Source organism: Vidua macroura, chromosome 3 (assembly GCF_024509145.1).
Source record: "Vidua macroura isolate BioBank_ID:100142 chromosome 3, ASM2450914v1, whole genome shotgun sequence".
Lineage (NCBI taxonomy): Eukaryota > Metazoa > Chordata > Aves > Passeriformes > Viduidae > Vidua > Vidua macroura.
This window is the reverse complement of record NC_071573.1, coordinates 35,342,713-35,364,891: the sequence shown is the minus strand read 5'-3', so window position 1 is coordinate 35,364,891 and position 22,179 is coordinate 35,342,713. Positions and strand designations below refer to the sequence as shown.

The following is a 22,179-nucleotide window of genomic DNA, read 5'->3' as shown; positions in this document are numbered from 1 at the left end:
GAATGCCAGTATTAAGCCAAGCTGGAAACGAGGGATGCTCTCATGTGGTACAGAAGGTTTGTGCTTTGTTCATTGGTGTCAAAAAAGAGATGAGCCCATAAGGTGTGTGGGTGGTTCCTCTGAAACGGGGATGGCTCAGACCAGCCTGAGTAAGGGGGCAGCATATTTTAATCCCTTGGGGCAGACAGGCTTTTGGAAACCAAATATAGTTGTGGGAGGTTGTGCCTGAGGTGGCTTTCATCTCCCATCTAGATATTTGTGTTTTGTAGCCCACTGATTATGGTACTGGTAGGAAATACCTATTAAAAAGTTCTGTACACTTCTGCCTGAAGGCTTATGTTGGTTATTCTCTTTGTAGTGGGTGTTTGGAGACACGGGAGGGCAAACTGATGTCTATTAATTGGGTCTGAGTGGCAAATCAGAGCCTGGATCTCAGGTCATTGGAAGAGATCCACATTTGTTCAGCTGAGCACCTTCAAATCCCTTGTAAAGAAAAAAATAGTGCCTTGATGGGGGACTGTAGTTCTGTGGTAATCAGAGAAAGATTCAAAAGCCCTCAGCTGAGGAGCAGCACCCTGCTGGACGGGAGTTATAAGCAGAGGGAGCAGGGGAGGGCAGGGTGCCAACTCTAACAAGAAAATTCCCAAGCTTTGAGAATCCCAGCCTTAAGGCAAACACAGGTGTCGGCACTGAGAGCTACACAGCTTGAGTTTTTCAGTGTCATGGGGGCAGGTTCAGTGCCACTGGCAGCCCTCACTGAAAGGAGCTATTTTCATTCCCTACCCTCAGCATTCCCACTTCTCCATCCACCCTTGCACTGGATTTGGCAGCAGTGAGTTACCTGGCTCAGGGATTGATCCCATGTAAAACACACAGGGAGGTTTTGAATGGGTAAGTTTTGAACCAGCTCACCCTGCAGCCACTCGCAGTCTGCCAAAAAAAGGAGGGCACGAGGGTCTGATGGGGTCACCTTAGAATGTTGGAGCCTGGAGATGGTTATCCAGGCAGAGCAGAGGAACAGCCCAGATTGGTCAATCTGCTCTTGTGGAGAGAAGCAGAATAAAACCCTCTCAAGTCTGCGTGGGTTTCAGATGAAAGGAGACAAAGCGACACCTGTGGCATCGTTTATTAATTGTAACCTAAAGCAGGAAAAATATAGAAAAGTTTCCTTGTGTCTGACAAAGGCTTGAGCGATACTTCCGGTTCCCTTGGCAACGGTGCTAAACAGGCAGAATAAATACAGGCACTGATTGCCCCAGCAGCAGCTCGCTCCCCAGCCAGCGAGGCTCCAACAGCCTGCCAAGCAAACAGCTTTGTGCCCAAGTTACCATTTTCCTCCTCTAGTTAATCACATTTTGGAGCATGGGGAGGCATCCTGTGGGCCCGTGGTGCTCCCAGAGACCACATGTCATAGCTTTGGATGAAGGACTCTCAAGCTTCATGCAAAGGACTTACGCAGTACAGTAAATGCCTCCAATAATTTGATTTTTTTGGAGAAAAATGTAGTGAGGGTGATTAAACTGTCATCTAGAAGTTGGACTAAATTTAAATCACTCTAAATTGTAGAAGATGTAAGGAAAAAAAAAAATACTGGCATGTCTTCTGCAGGAGAGCACTTTTATCAATTCTTCTAAAAGAAATCTGATTGCCAAATGTGTTACACTGGGTGTTTAGGACAAAGATGGATGGAAAGCTGTGCTGCTTGAGTCTTGCCCAGAACTGTGGCATCTTGAACATGTATCTTCAGGAAGGAAAAGGCAGAATCACTGCTGCTGTCAGGGAACAAGTGTATTAGTAATGACACAGTGACCCAGTTTGTTCCTCAGTTGTGTGACAGCTTTGGAAAGATGATTGACATCCTCATCCTCTGTGACACTGCTGTTCTGCTCTCTCAAAAACACAGCACCTCTGGGGATGAGTTCAGAGGCTTCATCAGGGCTGATACTCCTATTTCTGCTGTGGGTGAAGGGGTTAGATGGGGAGATGTGCCTTCCTTCTCCTTCCCAGGTGCTCAGAGAATAAGATAACTGTACCTCATGGAAGCTCATAGTTGTGTTTATACCTATTTTTTAAAGATTATGAACTCTTTAAGCTGCTCTGTGATTCAGGGGAACTTACAATCCTGCAGGAACCTCCTCTTGGTTGCAGGAAGGAAATCAAAAGCAGCCAAAAAGTGAGTGATCTGTTTGCAAAGAACATATAAAAGTTCTGTATCTCTCTTTCACTGTTTTTCTCCCCATTTTACAGAATGATTCAATCCCTCAAGACGACTTCACGCCAGAAGTGTACAGAGTGTTCTTAAACAACCTCTGCCCTCGGCCTGAGATCGACCACATCTTTTCTGAGTTGTAAGGAAAGACTCTCATTGCTTTATTTATTTATTTTTCCCATTCACTGATTTTATGGGCTGGGCATGGCAAAGTAGGTTATTTATACTATAGCAGCATGCAGTGCTGGCCAGTAACAGATTTAAATGTCAAGCAGGGCTGTTATTTAATCTTGGATCAAGGGTTCCTTCTCTCCCAGGCTTTTACCTCCATTTCTGATGGCTTGAGTTTTAAAGGAATTTGTTCCTAGAGGAGCAGAACTGCCTGGTCTTGCTTTTCTGCATTGATCAGGTTAGTTTAGGTTTCCAGGAAAGTAAAGAAAGAAGAGTAATAAGCAATAACAGCACGAAATAGGCATGAGAATATGTATAATCACCCCCAAAAGCTTAATTAGGACTGGCAAAAAAAAATGCAGTAACTTTTAGGATTTGTATATGATGAATTCACACCATGAAATTAAATTAGCAGCTGGCTACAACTGATTTCATACATTCAGTTATGAGCTCTGTAACTCCTGGCACTTCTACCCCTTGCAGCAATCTGTGTACTTCCACTTACAGCAGAGCCTGATCAACGGAGTCAGAGCAGTAAGCAACATGCGAAGAAAGCAATTTCCAAAATACACCGCAAAGCAATTGGTGAACACATTTTAGCAACACGGCCGTGCTCACATTCCCCTTTTGGGGTTGTTGTCCCTAAGGTCGGGGTTTTAGAGGAGCACAGCCCTGTCCCAGTTTGCTCCTCCTGCACCCAGGAGAGGCTTTCCATTGCTCCTTGGCAGGGCAGAACTGGTCCAGGCCTGAGTGCTCCAGACAGCCCTCAGCTCATCTCCTGGCCCAGAGGCTTCCTGGATTTCTGTGTGGGCACAACTTGTACCAAACTCTACTCTTTTAACAGACTCTCTAATCAGACATCTTCTGCTTGCATTAAAGAGCACCTCGAAGCTTTTAGAAGGTTTATAAAAAAAGAACCCACACAAATTACCAGAATAATGAAATCAGGGCTGCTGTTATTCAGCAGTAAACCCAAATACTTGGGCCAGGAATGCCAGCAGAGTGTTTGTGGCAAGCTCAGGACTGAATCCCACGGCTCTTTTCTCTTTTACTTTTTAAAAATAGCTTAATTCCAAGAATTCAGAGGAATGAAAGGCTTTTAGCATTGTTCCAAGTCTTCGCATTGATGCCTGTAATGCTGAACATTGTCAAAGATCTTCCTCCTAGATGTCTGATGAAGAACTTTTGGCAAAATAAATTAGTCCAGAGACAAAGTGGAGCGATGTTTTTGTTGTATGATAGTTTTATATGAATCTTGTTTCAATTTCCTTGGGAAGTTTCAGACACGGAACAAGATTTCAAGGAAATGTACTAAAATGACTTTGCTGTTGCTTTAATTTCCCTCTAGTGGTGCCAAGAGCAAACCCTACCTTACTGTTGATCAGATGATGGACTTCATAAATTTGAAGCAACGGGATCCACGATTAAATGAGATCCTTTATCCACCACTCAAACAAGAACAAGTTCAAGTGCTGATTGAGAAGTATGAACCTAATAGCAACCTAGCAAAGAAAGGTCAGTGGATTTCACACTCCTACTGTACTCAGAAACAGTAACTCAATTGTCCTACATGCTAAAGCAAAATTTGGTTCAAAATCCAGCTGCTTTCCCAGCTATCTGCTTTTGGGATCATACAGGCCAGTGAGACATACTGTGGTACATTTTAAAATGTGTTTGGTTGATATCAGGTATGGAAGGATGGGGCTGGTTTCCCTGCTTGCTTTGCAGTGTGTGTGATTTACAGAAGAGTTGCCCTGGTATGTGACCCTCAGCAGAAACCTGACTATCACAATGGCTGTTTACTAGCATCTAAAATGTAAAGTTGAAAGAAAAAACTCAGGGACAATGGAACTAAGAGCATGATAATTCTATCATTTAATAATACTATTAAGTCTAGCCCTCTGCTTTTGGATAAAGTGGTGTACAATGCAAGATATGAGATCAAGTCAGTGTATTTCATGTTATAATCACAGAAAATTCCCTTTTGAACATCTCAGGTGTTGTCAGGACTTAGCTGGGCACTTAGCCAAAAGCAGTGAAAGAACTCCTGCACAAATCTCTGCAGATTTTTGCTACCACCGCAAGTCTTAAAATAGCATTCAGTTTGTGTCTGCATCCTGTTTTATTCCAATCCACATATCCTAAAGATTAGCCCAGCTTTTGATGTGTCTAAAACCTTAGAAGTTTTAGAGGCATGGGAGTATCCTGAAAAACAGATCTAATATGAAAGAAAGATGGTTTGGTCCAGAGATTGTTGATCTAAAAAGTCAAAAAAGATCCAAGAGTCTAGAGATTAACTGAAGGCACTGCCACCTCTCCCTGGAAGCCTTCTCACCTTGACGTCTTCCTGAAGGAAACCGATGTCACCATCAATGTTGTCTCTCAAACACTTCTAATTTTTTGTCTTAAGGCTTCTTATTTTTCTAGTCCAAACAGAGTATTTCCAGAGGTTTTGCTGGGGGGTTAAATCCTGCTTCTTGGCCATATTTATGCAAACTGTCCTTTGACGTCATTAGGAACAGTACCTTGAGTAAATGGAAACACGTTGTGACCTCCTTTCTCATCTGTGCAAATATTAGAACTATGCTCTGTGCTTACCTTATTTCCCACCAGCAGCAGGAAAGTCTGTTACCTAAAAGATCATCCTTGTTACCCAAATATTAGCACTTCATATAAACCAAATAAAGGATTCATTAGAAGGAGGTGTGCTGGTGTGCCAGCAGAATGCCAGAGTCAAAATGGAATCACCCTCTGACTAGAAATAAGGAGAAAACAAGAAACAGCCCAGGAAAAAGGGTGCTGTGGTGGTGTTTGCCACCACCCTCCAATGGGATCTGGGGGTCACCTCCAGCTTCACCCTGTTTACCTTGGTGCACACATTTGCTGTTCCATAGGTGCCTCCTGTCCTGGGTGTGATTTATGTTACTCTTAATGAATCAGTTCTCTCTGAAAATGCTGACTTGAACAAGGGAAAGGCAGATCACAGAGAGTTAATTCTTTTAGTGGGATTGTTGTGGGTTTTTTTTTTCCCTTTTCAGGCTTGTGCACTGGGGTCCAGCTGGCACAACCTGAGAACCACCTCTGTGCTGAAGAACCACCTCCCTGTCTGGCAGCTGAGCTGCAGGAACTGGCAGCAACTCGAGTGTAAATCCCAAGCTTACTGCCTTAAAATGACAGGAATTGGCTAATCAGGAATGACATGGGGACACAATATTTTCTGCTCTGAATTGGGAATGCAATTCACTGTATATTAAATGAAGTGTAGGTGTGCATTCATTTCTACACTCATGGAATAATTGTCAAAAAATGCTTTGTGTCTATAAAATGTCACCAAAATGTAACCACATATTTAGAACCGTGGTTTAACCTTTTAATATGGTGATCTGTAAAAGGGATGATCACCCAGGCTTCCTGCTGCCAGGGTTGTTGAAGTGAAATTTCCAGACAGTTTTTGGCCAGAAACATGAACACAAGTACCCAGACAACCTCCAAAAGTGTGATGCACGTGCTTGTTAGCAAAAAGAATTTCATGCATTGAAAAGTTCTTTTAAATAAAATCAGGGATTTTTTTTTCCTTAAAAATGTAAATCCAAATTTATGAAGTGGAAGCTATGTGCAGCATCTGAGTCCTTGCTCCCTGTTTGGATAGTGCTAGACGTTCACTTGTCTGATGGTCTTCCCAATTTCCTGTCCAAGCTCATTGTCTGTGCACATACACTGTACCACAATATTCTCTACTAATGATTCTCTCATAGCTAATTAAATGAATTTATGGGGAGTTGTTGCGCTGTTTCTGAATTTTCACAGCACTATTCAAATGCTTTTAGGATTTCATAATTCCCCTGGTCACCACTGTAGCCCTTTTGTGGCACGTGTTGCTGCTCATCACAGTAAGCAAGAGCTGTCCATAATATTTTACATTTTTGCAGCTCCTCAGGTACCTGGTAAAATCTAATGCTGGTGTTGTTGCTGGTGAAGTTCCTGAGGTCACAGTGTTCTGAGTAAAACTCCTGCCCATGCTCCTGCTTGTCACTGATGTATTTTAGGTGCATTTATTGCTGGGATATGCTGCAAAATCAGCAGATAGGTGGGCTTGACATCTGCATAGGTTAAGTGTCTGGAGTAGTGTTTTATTGTGGCTCAGGTAAATTGTTGTGATTAATGCTTTGTGTCGTGCATTGAAGGAAATGAATTCACTGCAGAACGTGTTCCCTTATCAGGTGGAAGCAGGAGGAAGTCCCTGGTAGTGCTGAGCAGTCTCTCCCTGTCAGCAGAAGTGTGCTGGGGGCTATGAGGCTGGAAAAGAATTTACCCTACATATGTGTGCTTCCCATTCCACAGAAACATGTGGTTCTTCCTTTACTTAATGATGCAATTAATATCTGAAAGTTTCTGAGTTCAAAAGGAGCTTTGAGAGCTCAAATCCCAATGTCTCAGTTGAAACCTTTCATTCTGAAATCAGGAATGTGCTCTGGAAACCACAGAGCCACAGCCCCATCTCTGGGGACATCCTGTGTCACTTACACACTCCAGGTGTGCAAGAAGAGCTGTACCCATGTACCTGATTGGAAATGAAAGCAGGGAACCAAAGCACAATCCCAAGGTCTGCTAGGGAAAGGAGGTGTGAAAAAACTAAAGCCATAAAATATGTGTTTCCACCATCATCCTTGGAGGGAGCAAGGCAAGGGTTAGGTTATTATCAGCCTTTATTTTTAGAGTGGTTTTTGTGGTGGAAGATTAAAAAAAGAGTGTGAAAGTGCTTTAGGTAATGGCATAAAGATGTTGTTTTTTTTTTTCCCTCTAAAGGATGCATTTATTTAAATATTATCTCTGCTTCTTTAATTTTAAAGGGCCAAACCTTTAGATCTGTACAGAGAAAAAGAGCTTTGCTCTTATATTTAATAGTGTTTCTTTCTCCAGATTTTCTCTCTATCTATTTGCTGTGTGTTATCTTAGGTTTGACATGCATTTAGAAGGATTGTAGAGGAGTTGGTTGCATGACTGTCTCCATGAATTCCAGTATTAATTCTGTTTTGCAGTGCACATTTATTTGTAGTTGTTGCACTGAATTTTTCTTAAGTAATAAAATAAATTAAGCAATTATCATTAAGTTATATTTAATTTTATATAGCATCTATTGTATGTATTTTTCCCATGGCAGCCTTAACACCAAGCAGTATTCACTCCAGCATAAATGTGCATTTCCTCCTTTAAACTTCTATGCAATTTAAACATCTTCACCCCACTGCATTAAATTCAGCTTTTAGTAACTGTATAAGAATAATTACACTCTGGATTCTTTTGGTGGCAGAAGGGGGTCATTTCCTAGGTAACAGATTTTAATGGCAAAAACAAGTACCATGCAGCCATGGCTCTACTTTTAAGACATATTTCATATATTTAAAGCATAAATTCTGATGTATAAATCATTCAGGCAAATGGTTGGGCCTTCTGGTATGAAACGTTTGTAGGAAGTGTTACAAAACAGTTGGAATTCTTTGGCCTCCCCATGGAACCCTGGAAAGTAAGAATACTTACCCAAAAGCCCATTAACTTTGGGATTGCTAATATTTTCCAGCATTCCAGTTGTACAACAGAAGAGCTCTCTGCACTGTTTCTGTCTCAAATATTGACAGAACAATAGATCCCAGTCATGATTTATTACTCTTTGAAATGTTTAAGCCACACCGAAGTTGTAGTCTAGCCCAGGCTGTCAGCAGCAAGTGCTAAGCTAGGTAGCTTACCAGAAAACCTTTTTCTTTTAAATTGTTTTAAAATAAAAACATGGAACAAATATGCAAAAAATATGCAACAGATGTTAGTATGGATAATGTGTCAGCATAAATAAGTTAATGGAAACTATTTGTCAAAGTGAGTTTGCAAAATGTATTTCTGTAATACACTGGAGGTTGTTTTTTCTAGTTAAGCTGTAAAATTAATTTCAGATCTTGCAGTTGTTTGGAACATTGCATCTCAAGTAAAAAACTAAACGTAAAAATTCTTTAGAATGGAAAGTCCTCAATTATAAGAGTTTTTTTGCATCTGCTTTGCAGATGACAAATTGTGTCATTGTTGAATTGTACCCACTGAAACAGTGATGTGGACTAGTGATAGTGGATTTTGCAACACTGAACACTCTACTGTGCTGTTGGCAGTAGAGATAATGAAAATACCAAAAATATATTTAGGGATCTTGGGAGGGCAGGTTCTGTGATCTTCAGTGTATAATGCAGATACTTTGAAAGAAGCATGAGCTTTGCAGAAATCCATTTTGGACCTGGTATCTGGTACCAGGAATAGCTCCACTGACATCAGTGAAACAGTGCTGAGTGTAAAATGGCCCACACTTACTGTGGAATTTGTCTTCAGAGCTGCAGAGCATAAACTCCTGGTGCCAATGCAGCTTCTGCAGTAAGCCCAGCCCTGTGCTATCCAGCATGGAAGTGACCACACTGGTGACTCCTGTTCCACCACCTGGAACCCACCTGGTGGGCCCTGGGATCAAACCCTACAGGCAGCCTTCACCCCATGTCCTAGCACTGGGAATGGCTGAAAGAACGTGGGATGACATGACCACAAAGCAAACACGGGTTTAGAGGTTTTAGAACCTCATTCCCTCCAGCTGGAGTTTTTCTCAGAGATGAGAGACTCCTATGTCAGCACTGTGTTTCAGGGGTTATGGGCAGATATTTTTCTGCAGTTGCCTGCCTGTATTGTGTTTGACCCAGCCACAGACTGTCAGAGCCCATAAATAGAAAACTTAGTCCAACAGTAAAACTGTTTCTTTTGTGCTTGTTGCTGCCTCTTTTATGGAGCACAGGGAAGTATTCAATTTTAGCAACAGAATTTATGATTTGAAGATAAATATTAGATAAGATTTTTTTTCTGAAAATATAAAGGAGCCTGGAGGAAAGTGCTGAAGGAAATAAACGTAGATAAAGTTTGGACAAACATGGCGTGGTTTGACTCTTCATTATGACTTGTACAAATGTAGTGCTTTCAGCTCGAAAGGGCCTCTGAGGACACAGGGAGTGAAGGCTGCTGGGGTCCAGTGGGAGCCACAAATGGGCTCACTGCCATTGGGCCATCCCCTTTCATGTGTCATTTTTGGGGTTTGCCTCATCCTTGGGTAGGCTCAACTCAACAGACAGTCAGTCTGTGCCTTGAGGAGCCAGGCTGATCCTTGAGTGTTTTGGGATGTGTGGGATCTGTCAGAGCAGGGCTCTCAGAGCAATGGAGTCTGGGCCCTGCTAGAACACAGCATCCATATGAGGAAGTTTCCCTTCTGGTGTCAGATGCAGTCATCTAACAATATCCTTCATCTGGAATACGCCTGTAAATACAGCAGGGTTGAACACTGGGAAGGCAGAAAGAAGTGGTGTAAACTAAAGGACAATGTTGGCACAACAACACACAGGGATCAAGTGGCCTTGAAGAAATTTAGGCTGGAAATTAGGATAACTTTCCTAACAATATGGTCCTGGCACAGAGTACCAGAGGTAGTAAAGAGGGCAAAAAAAGTGATTGTTTATTGTAAATGCAGGTGAACCTGGTGGGAAGAAATGATGATGTCTGACTCCAGTTCAGAAGGCTGAATGATTTCTTTATTATAACTATACTATAATACATTAATATACTATTTAAAGGAGATACTAAAACTACCTACATACTTTTTCTAACTACTATATCTAACTAACTTACAGCTCGTGACCTTCTCTTGAGAGTCCAGCCACAGGTGGATCTGATTGGCTATCAGGCTCAAACAATTCTCACCAGAATCCAATCAAGCAATCACCCCCGGTAAACAATTCTCCAAACATATTCCACATGAGAAAAACAAAGAGCAGAATATAAATTGTTTTCTCTTTCTTTCCTCTGTGCTGCTCTATGAAAAAAATCCTGAGAGAGAAAGAAATGTGCTTGCCACAATTGTTATTAGGAGACATCTCAAGTTGTTTATGGAAGGGATTGTCCACTGCACTGCCTGCAGCACCAAGTTTAAAGAACAGATAAGGAAGGCCCTTTAAAGGGACTAAAATCCCTTCTTTTCAGTTTATTTGCACTGTCTTTGCAGTGTCACCCCTTTATTCTTTCCCCCTTCTCTTTAATATTAATCTATTTTCAGCTGCAGGAGTTTCAGGAAGTAAAAATGTCACCTGTGATTTTTCTCTTTCAGATTTTTTTCAGCACTTACAGCACACTGACGCTCTTATCCCTTCCTGTGATACTACAGGGCAGTCTTTTTGGCAAGTGCATTAATAGCTTATGTAGAGAAGTATCACATAGCAGAAAAAAATACAGATTTTTAGATGTCTTTTAGTGCAACTTAGCAATTGGAAGTGAGCCAACATTTAACATTATTCCACCTCCCAGGATCACTCTGACGCATTGTACAGAGGATGTTTTTGAGAGGTTTGGCAAGACAGTGACATATTCCAGTGATGTCCCTCTTTCAAGTCTGTCAGAAATAGCTGTAGTATTGCTGGGATGAATGGTGTTTTTATCTGCCTGATTTAAATCCTTTCCACTCAGCTGCCTTAGAAATCTGCCATGTTGCAAAGTGCTCATTCCACTGCTAGCTAGGGACTGGTGTAAAGGTGGTTTTGTAGTGGTTATGTGGATTTAACTGGATCTAAACTAACTGTCTTCTGATATCCTGTAAGGGATATCCTGTCAGAAAGAATTTCTACTACATATCTGCTGAGAAGTCAAGAGCAGAGGGTGGTTTGTGGTTGTAAAACCCTGCCTCAGTCTTGAGACTTAGGAGAGACTGGTTGCTTGGGGTTTTCCCCCACTCCTTAACAATTACTGGTTATTTAAGTTTGTATACATCTGCCTGCTAAAGTTTTAGAAACTGCTGCAAGACTTGTTTTCCTTATCACGAAACCTCTGCTTACCAGAATCTCTGAACTGTGACCACGCATTGTAACAGCTGAGGTTTTAAAGCTGCTGCAGGCATTGAAATTATCAATATCCATCAAAATAAATGTGCTTCCAAGGTATAAATTTTAAGGAAGAAAAAATGTTGAGTGCTTAGAATCTTCCCTGCTTCAGTATGTTTTGCTGTTTTCTTGCATTACTGGAGAAAAAAATACCTCATTTTCATAGGCTGTGTAGCCTCTGTGGGTTAGAGCCCTTCCTTCCTGAAAGCTTGAAAAGGGCTGAAAAACACCTATGACTTCTAATAAAATAAGTAAATAAATACCACACTCAGCATTGCAGTTGGCTTTAAGATCTTGTAAAATCTGGATGGTTCATGCCTACAGGCACCAGTGAGATTTGGAAACCTGTTTTTTTTTCTCAGGTGACATTTAGTCTTCCTTTCCCTTGGAGATGTAAGTGTCCTTGGAATGCCTCCGAAGTTTTAATTCTGATTTAAGTAGATTTGCTGTTTGGCATGGCTTGTGTGGAAGTTTGTAGGAAATACTTCTTCCCTGGAGTGAATTAAGTGTCTTGGGCTGCAGTGCCTCATCTTGATAGTTCAGAAAAGTAGTTTTCTATCTGTAAACATTTTTTGCCACTTCCTAAAAAAAGTAAAAAACTGTATCCACTCTTGGTTTTCTCTGTGCACTTGCACAGATGATAAAGTGGATATGATAGCTTCATTAGAATGACAACCGTTCCTGATTTAGACACACTGAACTCTGCTTTCCTTGACGAGCCTTCCTCTGCACAAAGCTCTGGATCTCAGTGTCCTTGGGCATGTGATATTTCTGCATGGATTAATGGATACTGAGCAAGCTCTTTTATGTTGGCTACTTAGACACAACATGTGTGCCTTCCCATGTTTTTCCTCACTGACTTGTCATTCAGAAAGCATTTATCCTGATCTTGTATCAGGATAAATCATATATATAGGATAATTTATCCTGATCTTGTATCATTCTCTATGTTCACATCTCCCTGTGTCTTATTGGGCTGTACCCATTCAAGGCTGGAGCAAGGAATCTTGCTCTGTTCCTTTCTTACTGAGGGAGTTTTCCATTTCTGTTTCAAGAACATGTTCCCCAAGACAGCTTGTTTTGGTTTGTGGCCAGGTAACTCTAATTACAGAAGGTATTTCAGCAACTATAACTGAGGGCAGGATTGGATCCATTATGTTTTCCTCCAAGTTTAGAGAAAGGAAATGAGATTTGAACACAACAGGATATTGTCCTGCTTTGATTTTAAAGGATTTAAGCAATGAGACAACCAATAAATCCACTGCAAGACTGTTTCCTAGCGCATTTAGTTGAAGCACTGCCAAGCTTTTTCAGACACTCACCCCAAGTTTTCTAGTGCTTACTCTGGTCTAATTACCTATTTAATTCCTTTTTCTTAATCACCATTTTTGATGTAGCTTCTTATACAGATGGGGTGCTGTTCTCTGTGTTTCATCTGCTTCTCAGGGTAATAGATTCTTAGGCATCTTCTTCCCTATTCACCTCTGTATTTTGGATTTTTCTTTGCTCTAGTGATTAGCTATGTAGCTTGAATTGTTATTTGTGTGTTCTCATTTGATTTGTGTCCCATTTACCTGGTTCATGATGGCTTTGCCCTCTTGTTTTGCTAACAGCCAGCAGTGAACTGTCTGTTTTTTAAACCCTGTGTTGTTGATTCTGCTTTTTCACATTATTAAGGACTTTATGAAACCAGACCTACTGCTGATCTGTGTTCAGCCTCTGGACATCTTATGCAGTTCAGCTTTCAAATTCAAAGAAACCCTGATCTTTTAAGCTGACCTCAGTTTATTTCTATCTGAGCTTTTTTGTAGATTAGTTTTTCCAATTAGGAAAAATCTGAGTTTAAAACTTCATTAAATGCTTCACTAAAAACCAGATGCAGTAATTCAGATATATTACTGTTCTTCTACTTATTAATTTGATAAGGCTGTCTGACTAGTGTGAATTTTTGCCCTTACTGATCATTGAGAGAACTGCTAAAATGGAAGAGCTACTGATGATTTCTGCTCATGGTGTGTAAATGGTGGTTGGTACTCTGATATTTTGATGTATCTGCAGACCCTGACAGGAGGCCTGAGAGTCTTTGCCATCCTCACTGTGTTTTCTAAAACAAAGCAGCACTAAGATAACTGGGGTGAGGTCTAGTTACCCACTTGTAGGGTTGGGTCTTTTCAGTCTGGGCTGAGCTCGTACCATGTTCTCTCCTTGTGATGACTTTGCCACTAAGAGTGGCAAAAGCACACTAAAAGTGTGCTTTTATTTTAATTTTTCCCTCCCTTGCCACTAAGAGTGGCAAAGAGTGGACAGTTCAATGGGACAATCCTGTCCTGCCCTGGTTTGTAAAACTAAATACAGCAGAAACTCCAGTTACCCCATAACAATGTAGTAGTAGAACATGTGTCTGGAAAGCCAAACAGGTTTCAGCATCACTTGGATGCACATGCTGCAAGTGCCACCAGAGCGGCTCTGGCACGTTGTGTCCCACACAGTGTGAATTTTATGTAAATTCATCTTGTGAGCTTCTCTGCTGGCTCACAAAGCTAGAGAGCAGACAGTAGCTAAATGTGTGCCCAGTGTCAAGAGACACACCAGGACTCTGTGCATCCTATTCCACACTGTGAATGAAATTTTAATATCTAATGAGCTGTAAATTGCAATGCTTGTTTGTGAGAGAGAATTACCAGTGGGACACAATTTACAGATCTCTCACTGGATTATCAAGTATCTTCTTTGCTTGTTGGTTTCTTATCTTCAAAATTAGAGGACTGTTCAGTTGTATGGGATTACAGCAAATGTGATTATTGTTACAGATTGCATTGGAACAAACGTGATTTCACTGTCAGACAATATACTATTGCAATTCTGTGCTGCTGACTGGGAGATACAAGGTGCCAATTAATTGTCTCGCTTCCTTTTTGTTTGTTTTCTTTTTTGCTTTAATAACATATCTTGGCACAATCGTGCTTTCCAGTTACATTATAACTGAGTGGATAACAGCATGGGTGTAAACAAATGGAAAGCACTATGAAGTTTGCAAATATACGGATAGAAATGTTTAAGATCCATGTGACCTAACCTGTTTACTGTGTACAAGCAAATGGACATTTTAATTGTCATACAGATAATCCAAAAATTTTAAGGGACAAGTGAAGGCTGTTGTTAAAGTTGCAAGAATGAAATGCAAAGAAAAGTGTTCATGTACATTGTGTTTTCTGCTGTCTGCTGTGCCTCTCTTGTTTTCCATCCCAAGACTTTTCCTGGAGGACTGGAAGACTCCTGGGAGCAGGCTGGGCAGAGCCTAGGAAAATTAAGTAGCTGCACAATCCAGCATACCTGCCAAAATAAGGGGATGAAGTTTAGATCAAGCAGCTGTTTGAGAAGTTCTCAGGGTTAGCTTCACTTTTATTAGATCTCCCCCAGACTACTGCACTGCGGTGTTTTGGTCTTGATCCTGGACCTCTGCAGAGGGCACTGAACTGCAGGAGAAGCTTCTGTGGGAATCTCGACCCTGCTTTGAACCCTGATGTCTTTTAGCAGGTGTTGAGTGAGCAGGGGTTTGTTTACATCTTCATGTTGAGGAGCTGACTAGCTCCCAGGGACACAGGAGCATTTCCACATCCAGGGCAACATGCTGGTCATGCTGGCTGCTAAAGGGCTTGGGAAAGCAGGATCTTTTCAAGTTACCTGTGTCTTATGAGGCAGTGGGAGAAGGATTTCTGTGTCAAAAGCAGCCTGTGCTTTTTCCACCCCTGGAAACTGCATGGGAACAGTTATTCATGGGGCTATCACCTGTGTCTGCCCTGGCACTGTCACAGGCCCCACAGGAGAAATGTGCCAGGTTCTTTGGATCTGGTCAAACAGAACTAAGAAGAGCCTTGTGATAACACAGTAAGTCTTCAAACAGAGAAGCCTCTGAGAAGTATATTCACAAAGTATAGTCCATCCTGTCAACCATTTCAGCTGGCTGGAATTCCTGCTTTGTGGCAAATGTGTGATCACCATCTCCCAGGGATGGGGATATTCCAGATCTCATGAGGCACAGAAGAAAACATTTTGATTGATGAACGTTGACAAGATCTAAGAACCATAGAAAAGAGGATTCACTTAATTACCCCTGGAAATTCTGTGAATTTTCAATAGATTGTTTGCCAGAAGTGTGTCACCTGCCTGAAGACTGCTGCCAGGAAAAAGGATCTGGGATAACAGAAGTGGCTTCTGTTGTATTTAGAGCAGACAAATCTTGACTAGAAAAGAGCCTTGATACTTGTGGACAAAGCAACAGTTACATTTTTGTGTGGTTTTCTCCTAATCAGGAACATTCATGTATTTAATCAATTGTAATAGATCTTTAAAGGTATGGGATCATGTAGCTGGAGTTAATAAGGAATTCTTGTGAAATGCATAGAATTTGCCACTTCATTTGTGCTTTTATTTTAATTTTTCCCTCCCTTGTAACTATTTAGGAGCAATTAGGTGGAGCCAGGGATGCAGAAAGAGATCAAGCTGCACAAACACTTCCCATGTTTCATACAATGAAGCTGATCACAGTCAGGAAATTCAATAGAACCTCTCAATATGTTCCTCTTCTAGTAGGAAATCACTTCTTGTTCCTATAAAATTGTAATGAAAAAATGCCAGATTCTGTTGACTTCACTTGGTTCCCAGTGTGGTGGTTCTTTTTTGATCTCTGCATCAATTCCACCATGCCAAAGGTTGCATGGAGCAGCAGTTTGAGAAATTCTGTGGAACCATTCGCTAAGAAACTGCTTCATGTATTTCTGCATGAGTGTACAAATACAGAGAGAGGCATAGAGAGACATTTCCAGACTTTACAGTGCCTTTCCAAACTCTTGGAAGTTTTTAATTCAGGTACGTTTCTAGAGTTAGATCAAAGCCTAGATAATCTTTATGCAAGTGTGCAACTACACATTTCTAATTTTGAGGTATTGGGAATGTCTGTGACTAAGAATGCAATAGACACTTTTGTATTTCTCCTCCACACTTGTTCTTTTTTTTCAGGCCTGCTCCACTGCACAATAAAAACATTAAAATGGATCTGTTATTTGCTTGGCTGGCACCAAACTTTACCTGGCCACTTATGCATGCTTTGGGAATCAAGTCAAAAATATGGAAAGTGTGAGGGGAAAAAGTGCAGAGTGTGAGAGAAAAAGGGCAGAAGTGCAGAAAGACTGCAAAGTGTAAGGGGAAAAAAATGCAGAGTGAGGTAGGGAAGGTGCAGAGTATGAGGGGAAGAGTGAAATGTGAAGGAAAATGTGCAAAGTGTGAGGGGAAAATGCTCAAGGTGTGAGGGGAAAAGTGTGAAATGTTAGGGGAAAATGTGCAAAGTGTGAGGGGAAAAGTGCAAAATGTGAGGAGGAAAAGTGGAAAGTGTGAGGGAAAAAGCAAAGTGAGAAGAGAAAATATGAAGAGTGAAAGAGGGCAAAAGTACAGAAAAAAGTGTGAAGTGAGGGGGAAAGTACACAATGTGAGGGGAAAATGGGCAAAGTGTGAGGGGAAAAGTGTGAAGTGTGAGGAAAAAAGGATAAATTAAGGCAGGAAAAGTGCAGCGTGTGAAGGGAAAAGTGCAAAATGTCAAGGAAAAATTGAAAGTGTAAGGGGGAATAGGGCAAAGTGTGAAGGGAAAAATTCAAATGGAAAAGTGCAAAATATGAGGAGGAAAGTGGAAAGTGTGAGGGAAAACCAGCAAAGTGTGAGGGGAAAAAGGTTCTAAGAGTGAGGGGGGAAAATGCAGTGAGGGAAGATGTGCCATGTGTGAGGGGGAAATGTGCAGTGTGAGGGAAAGAGGACAAAGGGAGAGGGGAAAAGGGAGAGGAGAGGATGAGGAAGCTCTTGCCCTCTTCAGCAGGAGGTGTCTCAGTGGCACTGAGTGAGTTGTGTTGAATATTTCAATTGGCCAGGTACCTCAGGAAAAAGGAGGCATTTTTATGTTTGTGCTGGTTTTAAGTGTTTTAGTAAAGCACTACTGAGTGACCCCATAGGGAGGGAAATTGTAATTAATCAGATAAATTAGAGAAGAGGCATTTGAAGGGGAAGAAAAATAAATTTCTTGTGCTGGCAAGCTGCAAACCCTGCAGAGAGAAGGGTCTCGCTGTGGGCTGTAGCTGCTGACATGGATTCTGCTGTGGTTACACAGATGTGAGTTCCATCCCAAGAAGAGACATCAGATCAAATTTAACATGGCAGTGGTGAGAGAAAAAGACAAGCCAATTAACTCTACAACTTGAACTATATAAAGCACAATAGATATTTTTTGAAGTTTCATCAAAATTTTAGGGCTAAGGTAATTTTAATACAAACAGCCAAAAAAAGAAAAAGAAAAAATGTGAATCTGTTGTGTCTCTGTCTCTTTGCATTGTGTGTTTCTTGTTTCGCTAACTTTTTGTACCTAAACATGCCATTAAATCTTTCTATTATATATCCAAAGATAAAAGGTGACAACTGTAATCGAAACAACTGAGCACATATTATTTTTTCTTGCCTGTGTGTGTGTAAAGGTGTAATATGTTTAAGGAAACAGAGAACAAATCTTACCACTTCATTGAGACTATTTTTTTTGATGACTTCCACCAAGGATCATCCTCTGCCATTAGCCTCAGAATATTATTGACATTGGTCACAAACGATCTACTCTTTACTACCAGGGACACAAACCCCTTTGACATCTGCCATCTCCATTCTGCAGACAGACTCTCACTGGTGCAGTACGGCTGTAACTGAACTTGCAATGCTTCTGAAATGCCGGCTGTTTCATTGTGATAGGGAAAATGGCGTTCTAGAGCCATGAGCTCAGACAAGTGTGTAACTCAGGAGCTGCCTCATTATATGTGGCAATAATGCTCAGTGTGATGTGTGTTAATACTAGCAGCAATGCACAGGAGGACCAGCTCCCTCTGAAAAACAAGGCCCCTGTTTGTCAGGTGCACTCTGAGGATTAGAACACGAAGATCACTTTGAGAGCCTTGAAAACTACACGTGCACGAATCAACCTATCTGTATAACAAAATGCAAGTGGCAGCTATCCCATTTGGCTCTTAACTGGTTTTCCCTCTATTATTTCACTTGGGATGCATACACAACATATTCTCTAGCTACATCCCAGTAAACTTGGTGCAGAGTGATCTCTTAGGTGGATTTTAGGTCAAGCTAACTCCATGGTACTGGAGCTAGCACTTGGTACTGTTGGCACACTCTGGTAGATTGAGGCGGTGGAAAGCTTGTTCCTAAACTTCTAGTTTCATTAAAAATCTCAGTGGTGGGGTTTTTTCCCTGATTTTCACCTTCTTACATTTTTTCTTGTGGAAAGGAAAATACATGGGCCTTCATCTCTGGATGATTAATTACCCTATAACAAAGCAGCTGTGGAGCCTGACAGGATTGCACTCAAATTACAGCCTTAAAATAGTGGATGGACTTGATGGTTTTCATTTTACAGAATGACAATTGCATTGCTCTGTATTGTTACTGCATTTCTTCTCTTCTGAATAAGTCTGTTTAATGCTACCAGTCCTGTGTTGTTATGAAAATGAGGATGTGCACTTAATGCACGTTTACAGCTGTTTTATCTTTTCCTCTCTGAGCAAGAGCCAGATCAGGTCCAAGCACAGATTTTAAGTAAATGCTTTACACTTTTACAAGATGCAATATTTGCATCATGTGGTTCCAAGCTTTTAAAAGAAATAAAGAAAAAAAGACAGGTTTGTCTGCTTCTTTTTAGCATTCTAGAAAAATATGTGTAAGTTTATATGTTTTAGTATAAAAAGGGCTTGGTCCTGAAAGGAAGAGAGTAGCAAAGTCAGGAGTAGAACTGAAATCTTCAAATTTTCAATTATATCAACAGGCAAATGAGATTTTTCTTTAACAGACTGTGCAGAATATTTTGGGCTGGGCACAAGAAGTAAGAAAATGTCATTGTTGGGAGTCACCAAACATGTAGTTCAGACAAACATCAGTTCATGTAGTCTACCCACCTGTTTTACTGTGGGCAGGTGCTGAAATAACTGAAGATATGTGGTTGAGTAAACAGATGAAATTTAGACAAAATAGAAAAAAATACCAGGCAAAGAAAAATGTCTCAAATTTGTTCAATTAAGCAATAATCTTCAATTATAGATTACTGGATTTCTTTTTAGTCTAAATGTACAAATTGACACCCTAGAGTCACCTTTATGCAGAAGGCCTGACAGCCAAATTCCTCCTGATGTAGTAAGAACAGCTCCACTGAGATGAATGGGGATATTTGAGTTGAGGAGAAGACTCAGCTTTCTAGTTTGACAGCAGCATATGAAATGTTAATTTATGCTGGCACTCCAGTGAGATATCAATTAGAAGACAAATACAAAAATTACAAAACAAAGCTTAGTTCCCACGTGAAAGGTAGTTCATACACACATTGACCCAAACTCCAAAGAGGCCAGAGTTACCTGTGTCTATAGCAGGCTTCTTGGTTTCCTTTGGAAAGCATGCTTTGTTTTGTCCCCCAAAAACCCCTTGATGGGCTTAGATCTATTTTCACTGTAACTCTGATTCCCCCATGCACTTGATTTTCTGTAGATGCTGACTATGAAGTGGTTTATCTTTGTTACAGCTAAGGGGATGTGTGTTACCAGCAACTTGTATGGCTGAAAATGAGGTAGTAATAACAAAAGAATATTTGGATAGCTAGGTGAAAGCCAGGCTGATGGTTATGTGGTCTTTCACACGTGCTTTTATGTAAGTGTATATTGAATTTATCTGCATGTCACAGAATCTGTAGTTGAAATTAATTGGTGCTTTCCCTGGGTCTGTGTTTCTCTCAGGACAGATATCGGTGGATGGATTTATGAGGTATCTGAGTGGAGAAGAGAACGGCGTTGTTCCACCTGAGAAACTGGATTTAAATGAAGACATGTCTCAACCACTGTCACACTATTTCATCAACTCCTCACACAACACCTACCTCACAGGTACAGCAGTGTTGGACAGATCTAATGTCTTACCTTGCAAAAATTCTGAGTGTATTTTCAGTGGTAACAAAAAATACACTAAAATCATCAGCATTAAACAGGTGATGGAGTTCAGTCTTCAGGGATGCAAGGGTGGCACTTGATTTTTGTTGCAGCTGCAACACAAATGCATCAAATATACTTTTATTAACAGGTGAGCAAGCAGCAGTTGCATTGTTCAGATAAGGCCTGGTCAGAAACCTAGTGAAGTCCCTGGAAAGTTTCCCTCAAATGGGATTTCAGATTAGGGCCTGTCTTTAGGGAGGAGAATGAACATTGTACTTTTTTATGGCAACAAAAATAGCAAGGCAAGTGTGCAAAGCAGAATATGGGAAACATCTCTGTAGCTCATAAATTTGCCCCTAAACATTAAGTCTGGCAGCTTTCTGTGCTCCATGAAATTTGCTTTGATTCAGAGATTAGGGAGGTTCCAACTTGGCACATAACTTTCTGACATCCCATAAATGCAAGGAGGAGAGATCTGTTCCCTGACAATATCTAACATCTGAGCTGAAACTTTCAGGTGCTGTCATGTTTTTTAAAAGGCTGAGCACCCAGAAGCTCCCATTAATTACAGTCTGAACTGTATTGTTTGCACAGCAAAGTCAACAATGCTTTAAGACTCAGAAAAAGCTAAGGCAGTTTAGGAATTCGACTTTTGGCATTCGTTTTCTAGTCCAAGATTCTGTTAACTTGTGAGAAAATAATTGTAAATTTACTATTTTAGTTTGGTTTATGTAGGAGCAAATATTTTGGGCAAGCAGATGTGCACAGGGGATTCTCTCTTGTTTGATTTGATGTTTGCTTTGTCCTATCATGTTTGCTAATGACTTAGCATTATGTTTAATTTAAAAAAATGATGCTGTACTGAATGCTAAATATGTGGCTGATGCATAATGTAGGCTTCTTAATGCTATTAACAGACTGGCCTTAACTGACCAACTCCTTCAGAATGCCAGTATGCCAGAACATAAACAACCCCAGGCAGTGGTAATGCCCAGTTTAAACAGACCTCATGGGAGTTATTTTCATCTGCTTTATGTTTGTTACAGCTCTTTCTCCAGCACCTTCGCCAGCTTTCATAGAGTGAATGAGCTGTCATTGTTTCCATTAGACAACATTTTTCAAGGGTTTATATCTCGGCTGTAAAACGTGTTTTGTGCTAGAACTTGTCACATAAGTATTTGTTTTGACAGTGATTTTCTTTCTCTGAATTAAAAAAAACTAAAATCAGTGTGGCCACTTTTAAGTTATGATTCCAGTGTGCAGAAATTTATGCTCTTCGGTGGAGCAAAGAAATTGCCAAAGCAAAAGCAATTTTTAACTATGATGTTGTGAAGACCTCTTACCTCCAATATGGACTTCGTTCTGTCACTGAGGATTAGTTGGTGCTTAAGCCAAATGCTGCAGCTTTATACAGATATTCTGGAAGAAAACAGTAAAGCTGTAGTACTAAAATGAGAAGCACAGGCCCATGGGAGGTTTAAAGACCATGCAATTTAAGGTTGATCTGAAGAGATAAAAGACTGCTCTCCCCTCTACCAGCAGGAATTTATAGCCAGGTCCATACCACAGATTTTTATCAGGGCTGGTCAGGACAGAGATGTGTTCCAAAGGTTTAGAGGTACAAAAGCCAAAACCCAAAGAATTAAGGATGGGAATTCATGATTAGTCCAACCTATTCTAATTTTTTTAACTGCACTACAAGTAACCTCACACGTTTAATTATTTACCTTGACACTTGCTACATTTGCTTTGACTTGTATGTGAAAGTCTGCAGATCATCTCAGATTGCATCTACAGGTTTCTTTACCTCCATTTCCAAGTAACTTCAGAGGCTATATTTGGAAACATG

General features: G+C 40.7%; 1 protein-coding gene across 5 annotated transcripts in view; it reads left to right on the top strand.

Moving 5' to 3' along the window:
* Positions 1-22,179, top strand: part of PLCB1 (phospholipase C beta 1) — a 354,560-nt gene that overhangs the window by 229,451 nt on the left and 102,930 nt on the right. For all 5 annotated transcript variants that reach the window (XM_053972199.1, XM_053972200.1, XM_053972198.1 and 2 more), the window contains 3 exons: positions 2,248-2,348; positions 3,729-3,895; positions 20,139-20,285. In XM_053972199.1, coding sequence (XP_053828174.1) covers positions 2,248-2,348; positions 3,729-3,895; positions 20,139-20,285 — 415 coding nt within the window. The remainder of the gene's footprint in view (positions 1-2,247; positions 2,349-3,728; positions 3,896-20,138; positions 20,286-22,179) is intronic.